General features: G+C 57.4%; 1 protein-coding gene across 2 annotated transcripts; it reads left to right on the plus strand.

The window, feature by feature from the left end:
• Positions 1 to 9,118: 9,118 nt before the first annotated feature.
• Positions 9,119 to 16,711, plus strand: DPEP1 (dipeptidase 1). 2 transcript variants are annotated; one of them, XM_058528576.1, is made up of 10 exons: positions 9,119 to 9,364; positions 13,626 to 13,758; positions 13,992 to 14,124; positions 14,294 to 14,444; positions 14,607 to 14,676; positions 15,112 to 15,216; positions 15,602 to 15,686; positions 15,767 to 15,842; positions 16,096 to 16,231; positions 16,305 to 16,711. In XM_058528576.1, exons 1-10 carry the CDS (start codon positions 9,261 to 9,263, stop codon positions 16,470 to 16,472), a joined length of 1,161 nt encoding a protein of 386 aa, XP_058384559.1. In that variant the 5' UTR covers positions 9,119 to 9,260; the 3' UTR covers positions 16,473 to 16,711. The 2 variants fall into 2 exon arrangements, with proteins under 2 accessions (XP_058384559.1, XP_058384558.1); XM_058528575.1 differs by having other exon boundaries at positions 15,040 to 15,216; positions 16,305 to 16,710.
• The last annotated feature ends 2,419 nt before the right edge of the window (positions 16,712 to 19,130 follow it).

Here is a 19,130-nt window from a genome sequence, read left to right on the forward strand (position 1 = left end):
CCATTTAGAGACTGTGGCTGCAGCACAGGAGGCAGCACGGGGTCCCGCAGCCAGGGTAGAGGGTATAGGGCCGGGGTTGTGCTCCCCCGACTGTGCCCCCACCCTCCCCCCGCTGCTGTGCGTCCCCCTCCCTGTGTGGGAATGGGACAGCCCACTGCCCGCCAGGGTGTGCCCCCCTCCAACCTCAGATCTGAAACCACTTGATGGAGCCCGCTCCCAGCCAGGCTGGGTCCCCACCAGACTGTCCCCGATTTCAAAAGTCCCGTGGCTCTGCCAGAGGACATTCCGATCTGTGAACGCTTTTGATCCTTTTGTAGCAGGGAATGCGGGGAGATCAACCCTTCATTACATATATGGAAACCGGGGCCAGGCTAGAGCCCACCCTGCTCCTAGGTTGGGGAGATAGTGAGTTTCGACGCTGGGACTCAGAAGGTCACTCCTCACCCTAGAGAATGAGGCGGGTGGGCAGGGATCAGGGGCTGAGAGAACATCAGGATGGGAATTCCTGGATCTTTAGGTGAAAAGCTGGCCGCTGCCTCGGGATGCTATGGGCTTGGCGGGAGGGTCCCTGGGGTCCAGGTGCCTTCTGTGAGCTCCTGTACCTGGCTCCTGCCTCCCCATCTCCTAACTCAGCCCTCCCACCTGAGGCCAACAGCCTGCCTGAACATCCCCCACATTACTGTCTGGGGGACCCTGATTCCTTTTCACCCAACACAGTCCCATCCTGCTGGCTCTGGGCCCAAGGCCCAGCCTGTGGGTCGGAGGGAACCCAAGCCCCTGGGGCCTGCTGAGTGTGCATGAGCCTGGCTGAGGCCTCAGACGTGTCTGCAGAAACTAGAACCAGCTGACATGTGTAGAACATTAAGCCCCTCTCTCTGTGGCGCATTGTGAAGGGCCTTGGGGGAATTTCTTTTTAAGAGGTGGCTTTTTTGTGCAAGGGAAGCTGGGTGGAGAACTTGGGGGAGGGATAGAACTTGAGAAAAACAGAAACAAACCCCCAGGCCTCGTGAGCACCGGTGTGGCAGGGAGGCAGAGCCCAGGTCCCAGCAGCACTGGGCACCCCCTTCCCCCCAGGTGAGTCTTAGGGGCTCAGGAACAGGGCTGAGGGCCAGGGCTCTGTGAGCTGCAGGTCTGTCTCCTCCCACCACTGGAGAGCTGCCAGGTTAGGGAGCACCCGCCAGCGCATCCATTAGTGGGCACCTGCTGTGTTCCCAATGAGGCCTCTGAGTTTGAACTGGGGGGAGAACAGACAGGTGGTGAGTGCATTGTGGGTGGGGGTGGGGGAAGGCCTGACAGGCTGGGGTTCTGGGGTTCTCGGGTGATGGACAGAGGGCGAGAAGGAGCGAGGGATATCGGTGCCAGGCAGAGGGGCTAGACGGTTGCTTCCAAGGTCGGGGAGGTGGTGAGGTGAGGCTGGAGCCCTCTCCCCAGTCGAGGCTAAGGGGCCAGGACCTCGTCAGAGCATCCTGTGGGGGTCCCTGAGGGAGGGAACCCTCTGCTGTGTGTTCAGTGGGTCACAGGCCTCAGAGCGGTGGGGGCAGCCAGCGGGGCCGTGAGGTCACCTAGAGAGAGTGGGGGACGGGACAGGACTAGGGGATGTGGAGAAGCCACAAGCCTGAGGGTGGCTCCTGGGGATTGGGTGCCCAAGGTGTCGTGCACGAGGACAGTGGGGATTGAGGCTTGTAGGGGGTAGGGGTCAGCGTGGTGGCCTCACGGCTGGGCCAGGAAGGCTGAGGGGCTGACACCCCAGTGCAGACATAGGCTGGTCTGGAGCCTGGGAGGACGGCTGTGGAGCCGTCTGTGAGCCTGGATCCTGTCAGGGACACATCACTACGCCTCCCTCCGTTCTCCCTCCATTTCAGGCCATTTCAAGGCCACCGCACCCGGCTCTGTGGGTGGTCACAGGGGCTGAGAGGCGGCTGAAGGCACCAAGGTGGGCGTGTGGGCTGGGTGGGCGCAGAGACAAGGGTGCCTGCGAGCTCCCCACCCTGTGTGAAGTGTGCATGTATGTTCTGTGTACCCAAGAGGACAGGCTTGTATGAGTGTGTGTGTGGTTGTGTCTGTGTGTGTCTCGTGTGTGCCCATGTCTAGATATCTGAGTGTGTGTCTGCTTTTCACATGTGAGGAGTCCGTGTGTGTGTGTTTATAAGGATGACCAGGTTTCTGCACGGTCAGGTTTGGCATGTGTCTAAGTGGTCTTGTCTGTGATGTTGTGTGCATATGTGTGCAAGTGCATGGGTAGGTGTGTCTGCATGTGTCTACTTGTACAGACACGGTGAAATCTAGATATGGGTGTGGGTGAGGTCTGCACACGTTTGCTGTGGGTGGTGTTTGTGGGGGCATGCATGAATTTGCATGTGAGTTGTGTGTGTGTGTAGCTGTGCTTATGTATGTGTCGGTGTGTTTCTCTTGTGTGCATATGTAGGGTGCTTATGCATGCTCATGTGGCGTGGGTAGGCTTGTGTTGAGTGGTTTGCATGTTTCTGTCTGTGCATATCTCAGTGTGTGTTTTCTCATACACCATAGCATGTGTGTTCATGAAGGATGGTGGGTCAGGGACCTTGGGCCTTCTGTGCTGCAGTAGGCTGTCTCCGAGCCACGGGCTCCAGTCCCCCTTGGCTGGTTGGTGGCCCAGCCCAGGTGGGCATGAGGGGCAGGTGAAGCTTTGGTGGGAGGGGGCTTCCTCAGGCCTCACATCACAATGCGGTTGTGGTGAAGTGGTCCTTGGTGGTTCCAGCTGATAATTCATCCCCTGGGGCTTCCACGGTGGAATGTGAAGACTCCGGGCCCACTGGGGCCCCCTAGTCCGTCCCAGCCATGTGTTTGTAAGGAGTTTCCGCCAGCCAGCTGGGCCATGACTGCTCCCTGGACAGAGAAAGCAACCTGCTGTAACTCTTCATGGGTTGCTTCTCCATGGCTCTGGCTGATGTTTAATAGCACTGTTTAGTTTTGTGTGTTTATTTTCACTCTATTCCTTCTGTTTATGGAAAATGATGCTGATTTCCCAATTAATAATACTATTCCCTTTACTTAAATAAAAAGTGATACAATTTAAGGCTAACTATTAAGTGTCTTCCATGAAAGCAGAGCTTGAGGCAAGGATTGGGTACAGATTGCTTCTTTGGAAGTGACCACAGGACCAAGGGGAAGGAAAGTCTGAGATGAGGGCATCACCAGGGTGGTCTCAGGATGTCTTTCCAGGGACCAACTGAAGAGCATTTGTCCATGGGCTTCTGTCCCATTGGTTGAGGACTACCACACGAGCATCCAGGAGGCATTGCCATCAGCTCCAAGTCATCTGTGTGAGACTGAGAAGACGTGGGGTGGGTGCAAGAGGCTTCTCTTTACTAAAAGGAAACAACCGTGGGGCATAGAGAAGATGACAGTCATGGAGGGAGCACTAGAGGTTGATGCATGGGAGGTGCTGGCTCACAACAGCCCTGTGAGGTTAGGATTCTTCATCCCCGTTTTACAGACAACAAAACCAAAGTCACTAGTCATGGGAAAATGACCAGTGTGCCAGTCCTCTATTGCTCTGAAACAAATTATCCCCAAACTTAGCAGTTTAGTGCACAGTAGTCATCAGTTACTGCTCTCGTTTCCTGTGAGCTGGGGGTTCATCAGGGCCCAGTGGGGCCAGCTGATCTGTGGCCCGGTGTCTGAAGCCTCAGCTGGGACTGGGGTCATCTGAAGGCTCGTGTCTGGCTGTCAGTCAGGGCCAAGCTGGGGCTGTTGCAAGAACAGCCACACCAGCTTCCCAGGGGGGTGTCCAGGAGACAGAGCCAGGTGGCCATACAGAGGTCATGCCTGCAGCCTCTCTCGGTCAGTCGAGGCAGCTACCCCGCCTCTGGAGGAGAGGCCAAAGTCACACCGTCAGGGGAGCGTGTGGGGTAGGGAGTGGTGCAGCCGTCTCCGGGAAATGCAATCTGCCACGGCTGGGAGTTGGAGCCCAGGGTTGTCCAATCCCGAAGCTTGTGCTCTTAACAGAGCACTAGTTCCACCTCCTGCCTGCTGTCCTAACAACGATTCTCTAAAAACAAATGGCCTCAGCCAGGCTGGCCAAACCCCAGGACACTGCTGACCTGGCCGGGCCTGGGCCGCCTCCCTGGGCCTCACCACGCACGATGTGACCATGTGAAGGATGGGTGCCGTGCACGGCAACCAGAACAAGGGGAGGAAAGAGGAGCCACAACCAGAGAACTCTTCCCTGCTTTCTGTCTCCTGAGTCCTCTAGTCAGGTGTCAGGGGCAGGCACCTCCTGCTCTTGTCCAGTCGGGCGAGAGGGACCCGCAATGTTGCAGAACGGACAGCATCCGTTGGCAGGCCAAGGTTTCGACACATTTCTGGGAACAAGAATTTGGTTGGAAGCAGAGTAAGGAAGTCCTGTCAGGAATGTATACAGCGGGGGCTGCAGTGGGGGACAGGGAAGCCCACCCAGCAGAAACCAGAGAGGAACTCAACTGAGACCTTGCAGGCAAGATGGGGTGGAAGTGAGAAGCATGGCTGAACTTGGGATCTGCACACGGTTGGATTGTAGAGAGGCTGACCACCCCGCGCCTGCTCACACATACGCAGTCCTAACCAGCCCAGAGGAGGTCTGGGTGAAAAACACCATGAGGTCCCTCCCTAGAAATATATTTTTTGAGAATCAAGGTTACTATTAAAAGTGCTCGTGTTGCATTCTGGCATGAAGGGGCCCCCATTGTACTGTCGGCCCCTCCTGCTCGTTCTACACAAAGCCTGAAGCTGGGAGGCTGCCCACGTACATACAGCACTGCTTGGCTATTGCTGCATTCTTGAATTCTAGATATGGAGTGACAAAGATCTCCAGCTGTTGAGAAAAGAGTGCGATGCAGCAAAAGGTCCAGACAAACAACGGAAAAAATGCATCTAGAGGAAACAGATTATCATCTGGGATCAGAAACACTGCTTCCATAACAAGAACAGGGAGCTAGGAGAACTTCAGCAACAACAACAAAACACAAGACACGGCTCTTGGGAGATTAAATATATAATTCCTGAAGGAAAACATTAAATAAAAGTGCTGGGAGACATAATTGAGGAAAGGTCCTAGAGCATAGACTAAAAATAGAAGAAAACCTAAAACAGGAGACAAAAAGGACCAATCCAGGAGGTCTAACCTCCGACTTCGAGCAGTGCCAGAGAGAGAGGACAGGGAAAATGTGTCACCTGCAAAGAACCGGGGCTCAGGTCGACACTGCACTGCCCAGCAACAACATGGTGCAGACAGAGCACAGAGCCCTCACGTTCCGAGGGAAAATGGTTTACGACCCGCAGCGAATGTCCAGCAAAACTGTTAATCAGTTATGAGGGCAGATAAAGCCATGTGCAAACACCCAAGGAATCAGAAATTTACTTCTCACACATCCACAGTTAGGGAACGATTTGAGGACCAGATCTAACAAAATAAGTGCATAAACCAAAAAGGGGGAAGACTCATAGTGCAGAAACTAACTGGAAACCAAAGATCCAAAGCCAGAGGCCGTGAGACATGAGGCACAGCTTGGAAGTTTGTGAGAGTATGATAACAGCACCCAGTGAGGGGGCGGGGGGAGGTAATCAGAAACTCCAGGATGAACAGTAAAACCGTATGGAGCAAACAGGTTTAAGTGTGAGCTGGGAATGCCTTGAACTGTGGGGCATGGTTCTGAGTGGTTTACACGTTAGCACTCCAACAGGACTGTTGTGAAGTAGGTACCACGATGCTTCTATCTTACATATGAGGAGACTGAGGCTAAGAGATCTGACCAGCTCACACAAGCAGTCTGACCCCAAAGCCCACTCAGCCTTGCCACCCCACAGGTTACAAGTCAAATAAAGAAACGATGTAAAATGGAACCACATCTGCCTACCAGGATGTGGACCTGGGCCCCTGCTCAGAGGGCTCATCACACCCAGTGTGAACTCATGATCCTGTCATGTTCTGCTGTCATCTAATGTCTGAAGAAGGGTGTGCCAGGCCCTCCCACATGGAGTAGCCCAGTGGCCTTGAATCCTCTCCTCCCAGAAGCATCTCAGGAAGTGCAGTCACACCCACAGCTGAGCTCCTACACGTGCTGTCCTCTGTCATCAGCTGGCAAGACACATCTGCGGCTGAAGTTACAGGACGGAGGTGAGTGTTCCCCGTGAGACCAGTACCAAGTGGAATTGTGCAGGAGCCGGGAGAAAAAGGAGAAGTCAGAATACTGGCCCTGTCTTTACTTAAAAGTTTTATATTTTCTTCATCATGGATTTTTTTTGCTCGAATTTTTGATTTTTTAAAATATTGCCTTAAAACGCTATTTATCTCGATGACTGAGTCTTTTGGTGACCCCCTACTTTGCAATTTGCACCTGACGCAGTGCCTCGCTCTCCTCACCTTCATCCAGCCCTGTGCTCCTTGAAGTTGCAGAGGTAGAAGGCCTGTGACATCATCGGGGAGCTGGGCAGTGGACCACAGAGAACCCGATCCTGGTCAGCAGAAGAGGAAGTCAGCAGGAACTGGGCAAAGTTGATGACAAAGGAGGAGGTGCGGGGGCCATTGTTCAGTGATGCAGAGATGATCAGAAAACTGAGAGCTGAGAGTACCTCCCATCGTGGAACTGGGCTGGGGGTGCTGAAGCCCTTCTCTCCTATAGGGCTTCTAGACTGATAAAGTGTTACAAAGGAATGACCAGAGAATTTACAGATTTTTAAACAATTAAAGCCATTGAATTCTGAATTTGAAAATGGAAAGAAGGCCAAAATCAAGTGTGAGGCAGGTTTGAAAAGACACCCTGCACCTGTCTGGGGAGGGATGAAGGTGAAGAAGGACCTTGCAGACACATGGGGAGACCACCCACTCACAGAGGAAAGAACCAGCCTGGTGGGGACAGGATGCCACCATTCCCAGGAAATGGCCCAAAGAAGTACCGCAGACAAGTGAGAAATAAATCAGAATAAATATCTCAAGAGAGGAGAAAATAAAGTGCACAAGAAACAACGAATCCAGGAAAACGTGTAGCTACATTTAAATGAATGTTGCAGAGACTGAGGGCTATAACCTAAGCGTTGTGGATTCTGTGTGTTGAAAGAGAATGTAGATCTAAATATGATGTTAAAAAAATGAGGGAAAATGCCAGCAAAGTACTGATACATAGAAGAGCTTTCTAACTGTGGGAGATGGGGAATCAAAATCACCTGAAGAATGCAGCAAAAGCAAGAAAATGGGCGATGGGAGGGGGCCAGAAATCTACAGGAAGTAGGTCACAAAGGGGAGCCGGGAGAGGGAGACCCACGCGTCACTGTCATGGTACTGGCTTAAATGATCACACTGAACGACAAAGATGCTCAGATGAGGTTAAGAAATAAAATACGAGTATATGATCTTAAAAAAAGCTCAACTTTGAAACAAAAAGGATAAGAAAAAAGAGTTGAAAATAAATAGAAAAATATGGAGCAGGCAGAGGCTGATAACAGGAGTGCAGTGTGGTGACAACTGTGTCAGGGAGAAGGTTCCAGGGGAGAAGTCTTGGAGGAGCCAAGGGAGCCTGCTGTGGAAGGGGACAGTCTGCCGTGAGCAGACCTGAGCCTCACCCACCAAACAGCGTCCAGGTCACGAAGAGACAGGTCAAGAGGGTCAAAGGTGAGTGGACACGGAGAATCGGGGGACCAGCAATGTGCTGGAGCTATGCAGAACGCCGCGAAGGGCAAGTGGATGTGTGCGTGTCTCTGCAGTGTAGACTCCTGGCTCGGTGTTAACCTGCGTGTCCAGGCTAGCCCGGACGCTCTGACCTTGGGGTGGCCCAGCGTCCGAGAGGTCACAGCCCCCAGGCAGTCTGGTCAGAGCCCACGGCCCAAAGTGAGGGGCCTGGACCGGGATTCCTCATCCATCAAGGGGGATCGTCTCCTCACAGGGTTGTGGTGAGGGTCAAACCCCAGGGCCTGGCACAGAGGATGCCCTGGCAGGGGGCAGGTGGGTCCTAGCCAAGGGACTGGGGGCTAGAAGGAAAGTCCTTGATGGGTCTGGGGCTAGTGGCCCAGGCCTTGGGCATCCTGGGGTGAAGATGTAGGAGAAGCAACAAGGATGCTCTGCTCCTCCTCTCAAGGGTGTGAGTGGAGGCTGGAGGGAGGAGAGGCGGACAGAACTAGAGCAAACGATGGCTGTGCCTTTGGCCTCATCCTCCCAGCTGGCCTGCAAACTGCCATTTCAACAGGAGGGAAACTGAGGCCCAGGCACCAGCCTGGGACACATAGCTGATGGCGGCAGAGCCAGGACTGGGACGTGACCTCCTTCTCAGGCGAGAGGAAGGGTCTCCTTGTCTCACCTGCACCTCCTACCAGCCTTCCTGGCCTGGTGCCCTCACAGCCAGCCTGGTTCTCAGCCTGGCTGCCCACCAGAACCCTGGACACTGGCCCAGCCCTGGGACCAGGATTCATTGGTCCCGGTGCCACTCACCATCAGGTTCTTAGAAGCCCCTGGGGAGACCTGAGTGTACAGCAAGGTTGGGAAAGGACCCCAGCTCTAAGGAATCACTGACACTCCAGGTTTCTGACCCCAAACCCCAAAGTCCAACCTGCTGGGTTAGAAGCCTTCAGCCAGTCTGGGTCCCTGTGATGCCAGAGGGCTGCAGGCCGGGAACTGGAGTACAGATGCCCCAGCACTGGAGGGGTGTGGTGGGGGCCCAGCTGGGCTCCAGGAACCAGATGCAGACCCCCAGCATTGGGATGGGGTGTGGCGGGGGCACCCCCATGGGGCTGTGCTTCATCTTCCACAGTAAATAACGTAAAACTATTTTTACGGGCAAACAGAGGAGTACAGGACCAGAACGCGGTATTTGAATGACTGTTTTAATTCTTGTTTGCAGATCTCAGACAGGTCCCCGGATCCTGAGGGCAGCAGTGGTAACGACACAGCTAACACTGTTACCTGAAGCAAGCCCCCTCTGGGCCCATTGTCCTTTCATCTGGGCTCCAGCCCCTCCCCTGGGGTTGGTAGCCACTTACTACGCTTCTGCCTGGTTCAGACAGCAACGCCCAGCCCAAAGGGTCTAGGACTTTCCATCTACCCACCCTCTCAGGGAATGTGCTGATTACTGATTGATTACTGATTAAACAGGAGAGCTCCCGGGAACAGTCACCGGGACCAAGGCCTCTGCTCTCTCTTCTGGCACAGAGAGAAGCTCCTAAAAGCCTTGACTCGTCCTCGCAGTGCACAGGCTGGCCAGACCAGGACAGAGGTGCCAGGGCAGCGGCGGAAGCAGGTGCCTGGGGACCGTGTCATGTGGACCAGCTGGTGGCTCTGGCCCCTGGTGGCCATCTGCACTGCAGACCAGTTCCGGGACGAGGCGGAGAGAATCATGCAGGATACACCAGTCATTGACGGGTAAGCAGCCACTCACGAGACAGGGCCAGGGGTGGTCCAGGGCTGGGGGTCCAGTGCAGGGGGAGCTAGCAGCGAGGTTCTTGTGCCCTTGACTTGAGATGGGCGCTGCCCTGTCTCTGCTGGGACTGTTTCTCCAGCTGCAACCTGGCCTTTGCTCTTTGCTGGCCTCAGCATCTTCATGAGGTCTCTTAGAGCCCCCAAGCCTCCAGCAGATGAGGGCCTGGAAGGAGCAGGGAGGAGGCAAGCGGGGAGGCCCCTGTGGCCCTCAGCTGCTCGGGGGGCACCCCACAACCTCGTCCCACCTGCACCCTGGGCACCAGGTCTCAGCTCAGATTGGGTGCTGGGCCTGGGGATGTTGGTGGTCTGCCGTGGGGTCATGTCTCACACAGCCGCATGGCCTGAGGGAGCCGCATTCCCTCTCGGGGCCTCAGCTTCCTCATCTGAAGCTGCAGGTGAGGGTGGTGTCCCCCACGGGCCCCTGGGAGGCCCTTCTCGGCCCTCTTGACCCTCCTCCCTGAGACCCTTTCCTCACGCCCCTCCCTCTCCTGTGTCCACCTGGGAGTGACCCCATCTATGTCTTGCTCCTGCGACGCTTGGACATCCAAACCAAGCTCCTGATGCACCTGCTCCCGAAGACCCCCTTCCAGACAAGACCCTGGTGACACCCTGTTGCTCTTTCTCTGATGTCACAGCCAACCTGGCAGCGCCTCCTGCATCTGCATCCCAGTGCATCTGCAGGGACCCTCCTCCCCCCACCACCTCCACCCCTGCTCTGGGTCACGCGTGAGCCTCTGACTGTCCCCCTGCTCCTGCCGGCCGAAGTTGGGTCTCAACGCCGCAGCCAGAGGGAGTCTTGGAGACATAAGTCCCAGCTCCTGTCCTTCCAGCTCACCTCCCACCTCCCACGGCTCCCATTCAGCTCAGAGTAATAACTTAAGTCCCCCCAGTGGCCCCCAGCGCCTCTCACTGCGGCGCCCAGCAGTGTCCAGATGACGCAGGCAAGCCTCACACTGTCCACGCTCAGCTCCTCCAGGGCTTCCCCCAGGGCCACCTCAGCAGCCAGGCCGTTTCTGACCCTCCTGGCACACCCCAGCCCTGCCTTCCTGCTTCCCTTTCTGACGCCCGCTGAGAGCAGAGACTCTGGCACGCTCTCGGAGCTGAGAGTGTTAAGGAGAACACTTGCGTGTGTCTGGCACACAGTAGGTATTCCATAAATGTTGCTGTCATTAGTTTTTGGCAGATGCCTCTGGGTTTTGTTGGACAAAAAAAACTGCACAAGAAAAGCAGAGAAAACAGGATGTCTCGCTGTGTAGGAGTTCAGGGAGCTGCACAGACCCTGAGAAGGAGGAGGGCCCCAGGGGTTGTGTGCGCCCCTCCCTCCCCTCTGGCCCTCTGTTCCTCCCCTCCACCTCCTGCCTGGACCCCAAGCCCTCTGCTCTCCCCTCTGTGCCTCTGAGGGTTCCGCAGGGCTGGGTCTCCTCCACAGGCTCAGGGGGAACCAGGCACAGGGAGGGCGGCTGCGGAGGCCCTGCCGGGGCTCCCGTCTTGGGCCCCTGCTGTCTGGCAGGATGCAGCAAGGGCAGCACAAGATGCCAGCAGTATGAGCCAGGGGAGCTGTTCCTTCATTCCGGGGGACTCAGGGCAGCTGGGTACAGAGAGATGGGGGCCAAGTTCAGGTGTGGGGGGCTGCCCAGAGGCCCACGTGAGGGGTAAGATGGCTCAGAGAGCCCAGACAGCCGGGAATACTGAGGAACCAGGATTTTGGGATCTGGAATTGTCTAAAGAGTGAGAAAGCTCAGACTAGGCTGACAGAATCAAAATCAAAATTGTGGACCAGTTAGTATTAGCTACTCTTGTAGGTCAGAGGCTCAAATAAGTAGCTTCAATACAGAGAAGTCCAGAGGGAGTCCCGGCATAGCATTCCATAGTGCCAGGGACTCGGTGTGGCCACATTCCCATGGTCATCTCATGGTTTAAAGTGGCTGCACCAGCTCTGGCCATCACATCTGCATGCCAGCTAGCAGGAATAAGGAAGGCATCTAGAAAGGGCAAAGTGTGAGCAACAGCTCTCCGTCAAGGACAGATTCTGGAAGCTGTCACAGGGCAGAACTTAGTCACACAGCCACACCCAGCTGTAAGGGGGCAGGGAGGTATCTTTATTTCAAAGGGCCATGTGTCTTGCTAAAAATGGGAGGTTCTGTAACCAAAGAAAAGGAGGAGAGCGGGTCTCTCCCACAACAGCCGGCCTGAGTGCGTGTCAGCTGCTGTTCAGCATTTTGCAGCGCAGTGGGGTCCTTGTGTCACTGCTGAGGACACTGCCTGGGCCACACAGACAAGGCAGATGGCTCCGGGAGGCTCCAGAACGCAGGGCAGACCACAGCGCGGAGGAACCTCTGTCCCCACTTTGGGTTCCAGCCGAGGGTGGAGCAGCTGAGGGGAGGAGGGAAGAGCAAAGTGCACCCTCCTGTCCTGGGGGGCCTGGGTGGCAGCTGGAGGGTGGGATCCGATTGCCTAGAAGGCTGGGGCATCCAAGTCCTGTCCAGGGGCCTTGCCCTGCCCTGGGGACAGCAGCCCTGCGACCCCCGGTAATGAGGCGGTGACCTCGCCTGGCTGGAGCTCCCCCACCGTCCACCACTCAGCCAGCAAAGGCTTCCTGACCACTCGTGCAGCAATTCCTGGAAAACAGTACCTGTGGCTGGAGCCCCCGGCCAGAGACCAGGGCGGCTTCCCGGGTCTGGAGGCAGCCAAGGGGTTGGGCCCAGGGGAGGGCACATCTCCCACAAGGAGCCAGGCCAACTTGCTTTGGAAAAGCTCAGTCCAGGGGGCCGGCTGACCTGGGGCTGAAGGAGGCCAGCATGACCCCGATGTAATATTAGTATTAATAGTTACTCATTCACCCTCACAATTCACCCTGAGGAAGGTTCCAAGACATCCCCCTGCTACAGATGAAGACACAGCAAGAGGGGCGGGAGCCAGGATTGGACATGGGAACGGGATGTGGGGTGAGGAGGGGTGTCGTCTTGGGGAGAGAGGGGTCTTGAAAGCGGGAGTGGCCCCCACAGCCCCATCCTGGCCCCCCATTCACCGCCGTTGCACCCCAACTGTGGCGTTCCTGCTTTACAAAGCAGTGTACCCCGGACGGGCCTCAGAGAGGAGGGGGTGAGGGGGAGGGGCCTGCCGTGGCACCAGAAGGCCCCAGGCATCCGCAGGGCGGGGTGCCAGGATGAAGGCCTCCCTCCAGGCTGTCCTCTCAGCCCCCTTGTCACTAGATGAGGTGTCCAGCCGAGGTGCCTCCCTAGACGTCCTGTGTGAGTGTGGGTCAGCTGGTGAAAGTGCAAATCCCACGGTGGTTCTGGGCCTGGCCCGAGACTCTGCATTTCTAACCAGCTCCCAGGGGCTGCTTCTAGCATCTGGAACTCAGGAGGCCTGGCTCCCCAGCAGTCTCTCCCACTCGGGGCTGCTCCTGGTCTCCCTCTGCCCATTCCTGGATCCAGGGAGGAATCAGACCCACCAGCTGCTGACAGCTCTCCCTTTTCCTCTGCCTTCCCCCTCTCCCCTTCCCCTCTTCCCCGCTCTCTTCCCCTCCCCTCCCCTTCTTCCCCTCCCTCTCCCCTCCCCCCCCCTCCAAAACACTCACCCTGACTGATCCTCAGAAAACTTCAGAGGCCCTCAGTCCTTTGGAAGCAGAGAAGGATCTGCTTAGATCTGCTTGGAAATGGTGCAGGGCTGTCCAGAGGGACAGAGGCCACCGAGGGCCTGTGGAGCTCCCGAACCTTGCGCCTGACACCCTGCTCCCATCTTTGCCCCAGAAGGATGGGATGGGGGTCCCAGGCCCCCCAAGGGCAGGCCACTCCCCATGCGTCCCTGCCCCCTCCTTGCAAGGGGAGGATTTCATCTTTAGCCTGTGGAGGCTGTCAGGCCCCAGACCTCATGCCCTGCTTCCCCAGTGGCAGCCAGCCTTATTTCAACTCCTGCCCCCAACCCCCAGGATGATTTTGAAGCAGAGGGAGCATCTGCCCTGCCATCTTCCACAGCGAAACGCCCTAGAGGGAAGACCTAGCCATGTAGGGCTCTCAGCTAGAAGTTACCTGGCCTGGGGGTGTGCTCAGGTGCGTTCAGGCAGTCTCACCCCTGTGGCTGGCTGTCCTGAGCCATGAGAAGCAGGAAGTGGAGAAAGAACAGTCTGCAGGGAGTGAGCTTGGAGGTTCCAAGTCCAAGTGGCCACCCTGACCTGCCTCCGGTCCCTCCTCTCGGCCCCTAGGCACAACGACCTGCCCTGGCAGCTGCTGAACCTGTTCAACAACCAGCTTCAGGATGAGAGGGCCAACCTGACCACCCTGGCCCAGACACACACCAACATCCCCAAGCTGAAGGCTGGTTTTGTGGGGGGCCAGGTATGGCTTGGCCGGGCCCTGTGCTTGCCTACGTCGGGGCCCATCCACCACCCACCCCCCATCTTGGGTCCTGGCTAGGGGCAGCCCCTCTCTGGTGGCCACAGGCCCTGGAAGGGGACTTGGCCATCCAGGCCATGGGAAGGGCTTCCAAGGTGGGAGGAAAGCCAGATGCCCACGTGGGGGTGGGGCTGGGGCCAGGCACTGTCAGCTCCAACCCCAACCATGGCCTCCAGTTCTGGTCTGCGTACGTGCCCTGCGACACCCAGGACAAGGACGCCGTGCGAAGGACACTGGAGCAGATCGATGTCATCCACCGCATGTGTCAGATGTACCCCGAGACCTTTGTGTGCGTCACCAACAGCACAGGTGTGTCCCAGCTCGCCCATCCCCAAGCCCCCCCCCCCCGGTCCCCCAGCCCTTGTCCTGAGCCCAGTGCACTGGCACGGCTGGGGCGTTTCTCATGTTGAAGCTCCCCCTGGAGCCCAGGCGCACCTGCTGCTCAGGTGCCCACTGCCCGGCTGGGCTCCGCTCACAGGCATCCGGCAGGCCTTCCAGGAGGGGAGGGTGGCCAGCCTGGTCGGCGTGGAAGGCGGCCACTCCATCGACAGCAGCCTAGGTGTCCTGCGGGCACTCTACCACCTGGGCATGCGGTACCTGACCCTCACCCATAACTGCAACACGCCCTGGTGAGTGACCCCAGAGTCCCTTCAGCTGTGCTGGAGGGTCACGAGGGGTCAGAGGCCAGCTCGGCCCTGCTCCTGCACCCTCCTCTCCTCCCAAGAGTCCTGGATGTGGGTGGGCCGGGACGAACACTCTGCCCCTTGGGCACCTGCTCTCTGCTCTCCCAGGGCCGATAACTGGTTGGTGGACACGGGGGATGACAAGGCCCAGAGCCAAGGGCTGTCGCCCTTTGGTGAGGTGAGTGGGGGTGGGGACAAGGAAGCCCATCACCCTCAGAGAAATGAGCCAGGACACAGTGTCTCACCTTTCAGAACCTGTCTCCTCACCTGTAAAATGGACTGGCAGGGGTCGTCCCCAGGGAACCCACTGGTCATTAGAGTGGCCCCAGACTTCCAGCCTTTGAAGGAGTCATTGACGCCTGGCCCAGCAAGGGGCCCTTGCCCGAATGCCCTCCCCCCATGCCTGGACCTCTCGGGGGGGCTGCAGTGAACCCCAGAAGGCCGTGCGCAGTGCAGCCTGCCCGGCCGCAGGGCGCCAGCCATGACCTTCCAGGATGTGGGGGTCGGCTGTCCTGGTCCCTTGAGCGCTCTCTCCCCTCAGACTGTGGTGAAGGAGATGAATCGGCTGGGCATCATGATTGACTTGGCCCACGTGTCTGTGGCGACCATGAAGGCCGCTCTGCAGCTGTCCAAGGCCCCTGTTATCTTTAGCCACTCTTCAGCCTACAGTCTGTGTGCCCACCGGCGGAATGTGCCCGACGATGTGCTCCAGCTGGTGGTGAGGGGCTGCTAGGGGGTGGGGGTGGAGGTGGGGGTGTGCTCTGCTCCCTGGGTGGCCTTGAGGACACCACTCCCCCCGTGGGTGGTCCTGGGGGTGCCTTGCTGTCCCCCCCCCCGTGGATGGTCCTCAGGTACCTTGCTGTCCCCCCATGGGTGGTCCTTGGGGTGCCTTGCTGTCCTCCCGTGAGTGGTCCTTGGGCGCCTTGCTGTCCCCCCATGGGTGGTCCTCGGGTGCCTTGCTGTCCCCCCCGTGGGTGGTCCTCGGGGCGCCTTGCTGTCCCCTGTGGGTGGTCCTCGGGGCACCTTGCTGTCCCCTGTGGGTGGTCCTCGGAGCACCTTGCTGTCCCCCTTGCACCCACAGCTCCACTCTCCCCCCCATACAGAAGCAGACGGGCAGCCTGGTGATGGTCAACTTCTACAACGATTACGTTTCCTGCAAAAGCGAGGCCAACCTGTCCCAAGTAGCAGGTAGGTGGGTGAGCATGGTCGCAGTGGCCGAGCGGGGGAGGGCCTCTTGTGGGACCCACACCTGTTGCTTCCCCCTGCAGACCACCTGGACTATGTCAAGAACGTGGCGGGAGCTGAAGCCGTAGGCTTTGGTGGGGACTATGATGGTGTTACAAGGTAAGGGGCGAGACCTGTGTCTTGTGGATGAACTGGGAGGGTCATGACCCCCTGTAAACGTACCTTGAGGGGCTGGAGGAGGGAAGTGTGTCCTGAGGATGGGCCCAGCACATCTCGCTCTGAAGGCCACTCCCCTGGACTCCAGTGCCTTGGGATGGGGGCATGGGCAGGTCAGTGGCTTACGGGGAGGTGGACAGGTCCCCGGGCCCTCACCTCCTGGGATGCAGAACCTGGTTGTCTGCCCTTGTCTCAGGGTTCCCTCAGGGCTGGAGGACGTGTCCAAGTACCCAGACCTGGTCGCTGAGCTGCTCAGGAGACAGTGGACGGAGGCGGAGGTCAGGGGCCTCCTGGCTGGCAACCTGCTGAGGGTCTTTGAGGCAGTGGAGCAGGTGAGAAGGGCCCCTACACTCACTCACCCCCTCCCACCTGGCAGGCAGGCACCCAATCTGTGTCTGTCCCCAGGCGAGTGACCATACGCAGACTCCTGAGGAGGAGCCCATCTCGCTGGACAAGCTGGAGGCTTCCTGCAGGACCAACTACGGCTACTCAGAGGCCCCCAGCCTCCACTGCCAGCCGGGGTCCCTGCTGGTATCCCTCACCCTGCTCCTCCTCAGCCTGTGTCTTCAATGAGCCCTAGGCACCGGAACCCTTGGGCTTCTGCGGCTCGGGGAGGACTGGCCCTCAGAGCGGCAGTGGCTCTAGGAACGTGCTCCCAGCACATGGGGACTGGACTCCCCCGGGGCCAGCATGCTGCGGGACTGCTCAGGATACAGGCACACAGTGGACCCTCAATAAAGGCGACGACCCCTTTGAGTCCTGAGGGTGTGTTTCATCAGCACCCTGACCCTGGAGGGGAGCTCCTGAGCATCTAAGGGCAAATTTTGTGAAAATAGCCCCTGGCTGAACATCCAGACACAGAGTGCCTGAGTCCTCGAAAGCAGGGCCAGACAGGGCGCAGGGTCTGAGAAGGGCTTTGACGGACACGGCTGGAGGGCCTTTAAAAACACATGGTCCGCGGGGCCGGCCCTGTGGTGTAGTGGGTAAGTTCACGTGCTCTGCTTCGGTGGCCCAGGGTTCGCAGGTTTAGATCCTGGGCACAGACCTACATACCACTCATCAAGCCATGCTGTGGCATGGCTCACACAAGGCATCCCTCTATACAAAACAGAGGAAGACTGGCACAGATGTTAGCTTAAGAACAGTCTTCCTCAAGCAAAAAGAGGAAGATTGGCAACAGATGTTAGCTCAGGGCCAATCTTCCTCATACAAAAAAAAACCCACCACACGGTCCATGCTCTAGCTGCCACCTCCCCACATGCACTTGTTCACACACACATACACACACGTGTGTACACACCCACCCACATACTCGTAATTATGCATGTACACACATATACACACTGCACACACATACACAGGTGCACACTTACTTGTGTACACACCCACATGTGCACACACACCTACACACACCGCACCCTTTGGCCCAGCCTCTGTGATAAATGGGAAAGTGCGATCTGGAGCAGGGAGCACTCTCCGGGCCACCCCCTGCAGGGGCTCCACACCTACTGGGAACATGGACTCTGCACGGCTTCTTCGGAGGGCGGGGGCTCAGTACTCCCCCTGGTCGTCAGTGTATGTGTCTTGAGACAGTGAGCTAGTGGGTGACAGACCCAGGGCGGAGCCCTAACATGTCCCTGCTGCCCCTGTTAGAGGCCAGAGCCCCTGAGAACGCCCTGTCTGGACAGCTGTGGGCTTTAATCTTGGGCAGGAACTCCGCTGCCTGGGCACCCTGGGCCCCCAGGCCCCCGCCCCTCGGGCCCCACATGAACCCAGGCCACCCCCTGTGCTTTGCTGTTAGTTTTCCTCCAATTCTTCTGTGATGAGCCGCATGTCCCACAATAAGGCAAGTGACTCGCCCACAGGTGCCTGCCTGAGCCAGTGGACCGTCCCGGCCCTGCCTCTCATTCCAGTCGGCACCTCTCCAGGTGGATTGAAAGCCACCAGAAGGGACATTTGTGGGCATTTGCTGATCAGTTAAGATCAATTTAATAAAGGAGAAACAAGCAAGGAAGGGTTTCCGTCCCAAGCTGGCCGAATCTCGCCACCGCCCCTATTCCACCGCTGACTGTGGAAAGGCTCCCCCTGGTGCCCTGCAGGGGTAGCACACCTGGTTTTGCTAATGGTATTTTCTCACAAGAAAGGCTTTAATACTAGTCCTGAAATCATCTTAACCACATTAAAATCACACCCCATGGAGGCCGCACCCTCAGGTACCATCCCAGATACTCCTGGGTCCCAGGAGGTCTTTGGCTGCCCATCCTCAGGTCTTCCTGCTACAGCTGGTTTCCATGCATCCCTCATTCCAACCTGAGAGGCAGAGACACCAGCCTTTCCTGAGGGAACAGCACCCAGTGGGAGGTCTGGGGACCTGACAACTGGCTCCACACAGGCAGGCAGAAGGCTGGGCCCACCCACAGTATGGTGCCCGTTTCAGGGTGCAGGCAGATTCCCTGGGCGGCATCCGGATGCTCAGCCACTCTGAGGGGGCCTCCTCTCTCCTGGAAGGGCCCACGACAGCACTTCGCAAACCTGGGGTGCTCAAGCAGCCGAGGACCCTGTCCAAACACAGATGTGCTCAGGTGGAGGAACAGGGGAGGATGCACCTGGAGCTGTGGGGCTGGTCACCACGGGTGTGTGGGCTGAGGCTGAGGGCCAGGGATGTGACTCCAGGTGCCAACTCCAGAGGCTTCGTCATGTTCACACGCCCGAAGAACAACTCGAGACCAGCCAGGATGGGGAGCACTCATAACGGAATATGCAAAAATGAGCCTAACAGAAGACTCGCAACCACTGTGAAGAGGGCATGGATGAGAATGAGCGGGGCATTTGACCATGAACCGGAAGGACGGCCCACAAACACTGTCCTCTGGGTAGTAAGGGGTTCTCACAGGGGTGCCGTTAGCTATTCTGAAACTACTTTGTGTACAAGACAAACGAGCAAAGAGGGGAGTATGTGAGGGTCGGGCTGTCACCTCAAAGAAGATAGAAATGAGGAGGGTGAGGACCAGACACAGTGCAAAATAGGGATGTGCAGACGCAGCCCCCGGTGGACGTAGAGGGGCGTGCGACGCGGTTTCTGATGTCTACAAAAAATAAACACCCACAGGTCCATGCTCATAGAAATAACGGAATAAGGAATAAATAAGTGGAGAAGGAACTCTTAGAACACAGCTGCACACAGAGATCTCCATGAGTACTGTCACCAGGAAGACTCACCAATGGACACAA

This window comes from Diceros bicornis, chromosome 32 (assembly GCF_020826845.1).
Source record: "Diceros bicornis minor isolate mBicDic1 chromosome 32, mDicBic1.mat.cur, whole genome shotgun sequence".
Taxonomy (NCBI): domain Eukaryota; kingdom Metazoa; phylum Chordata; class Mammalia; order Perissodactyla; family Rhinocerotidae; genus Diceros; species Diceros bicornis.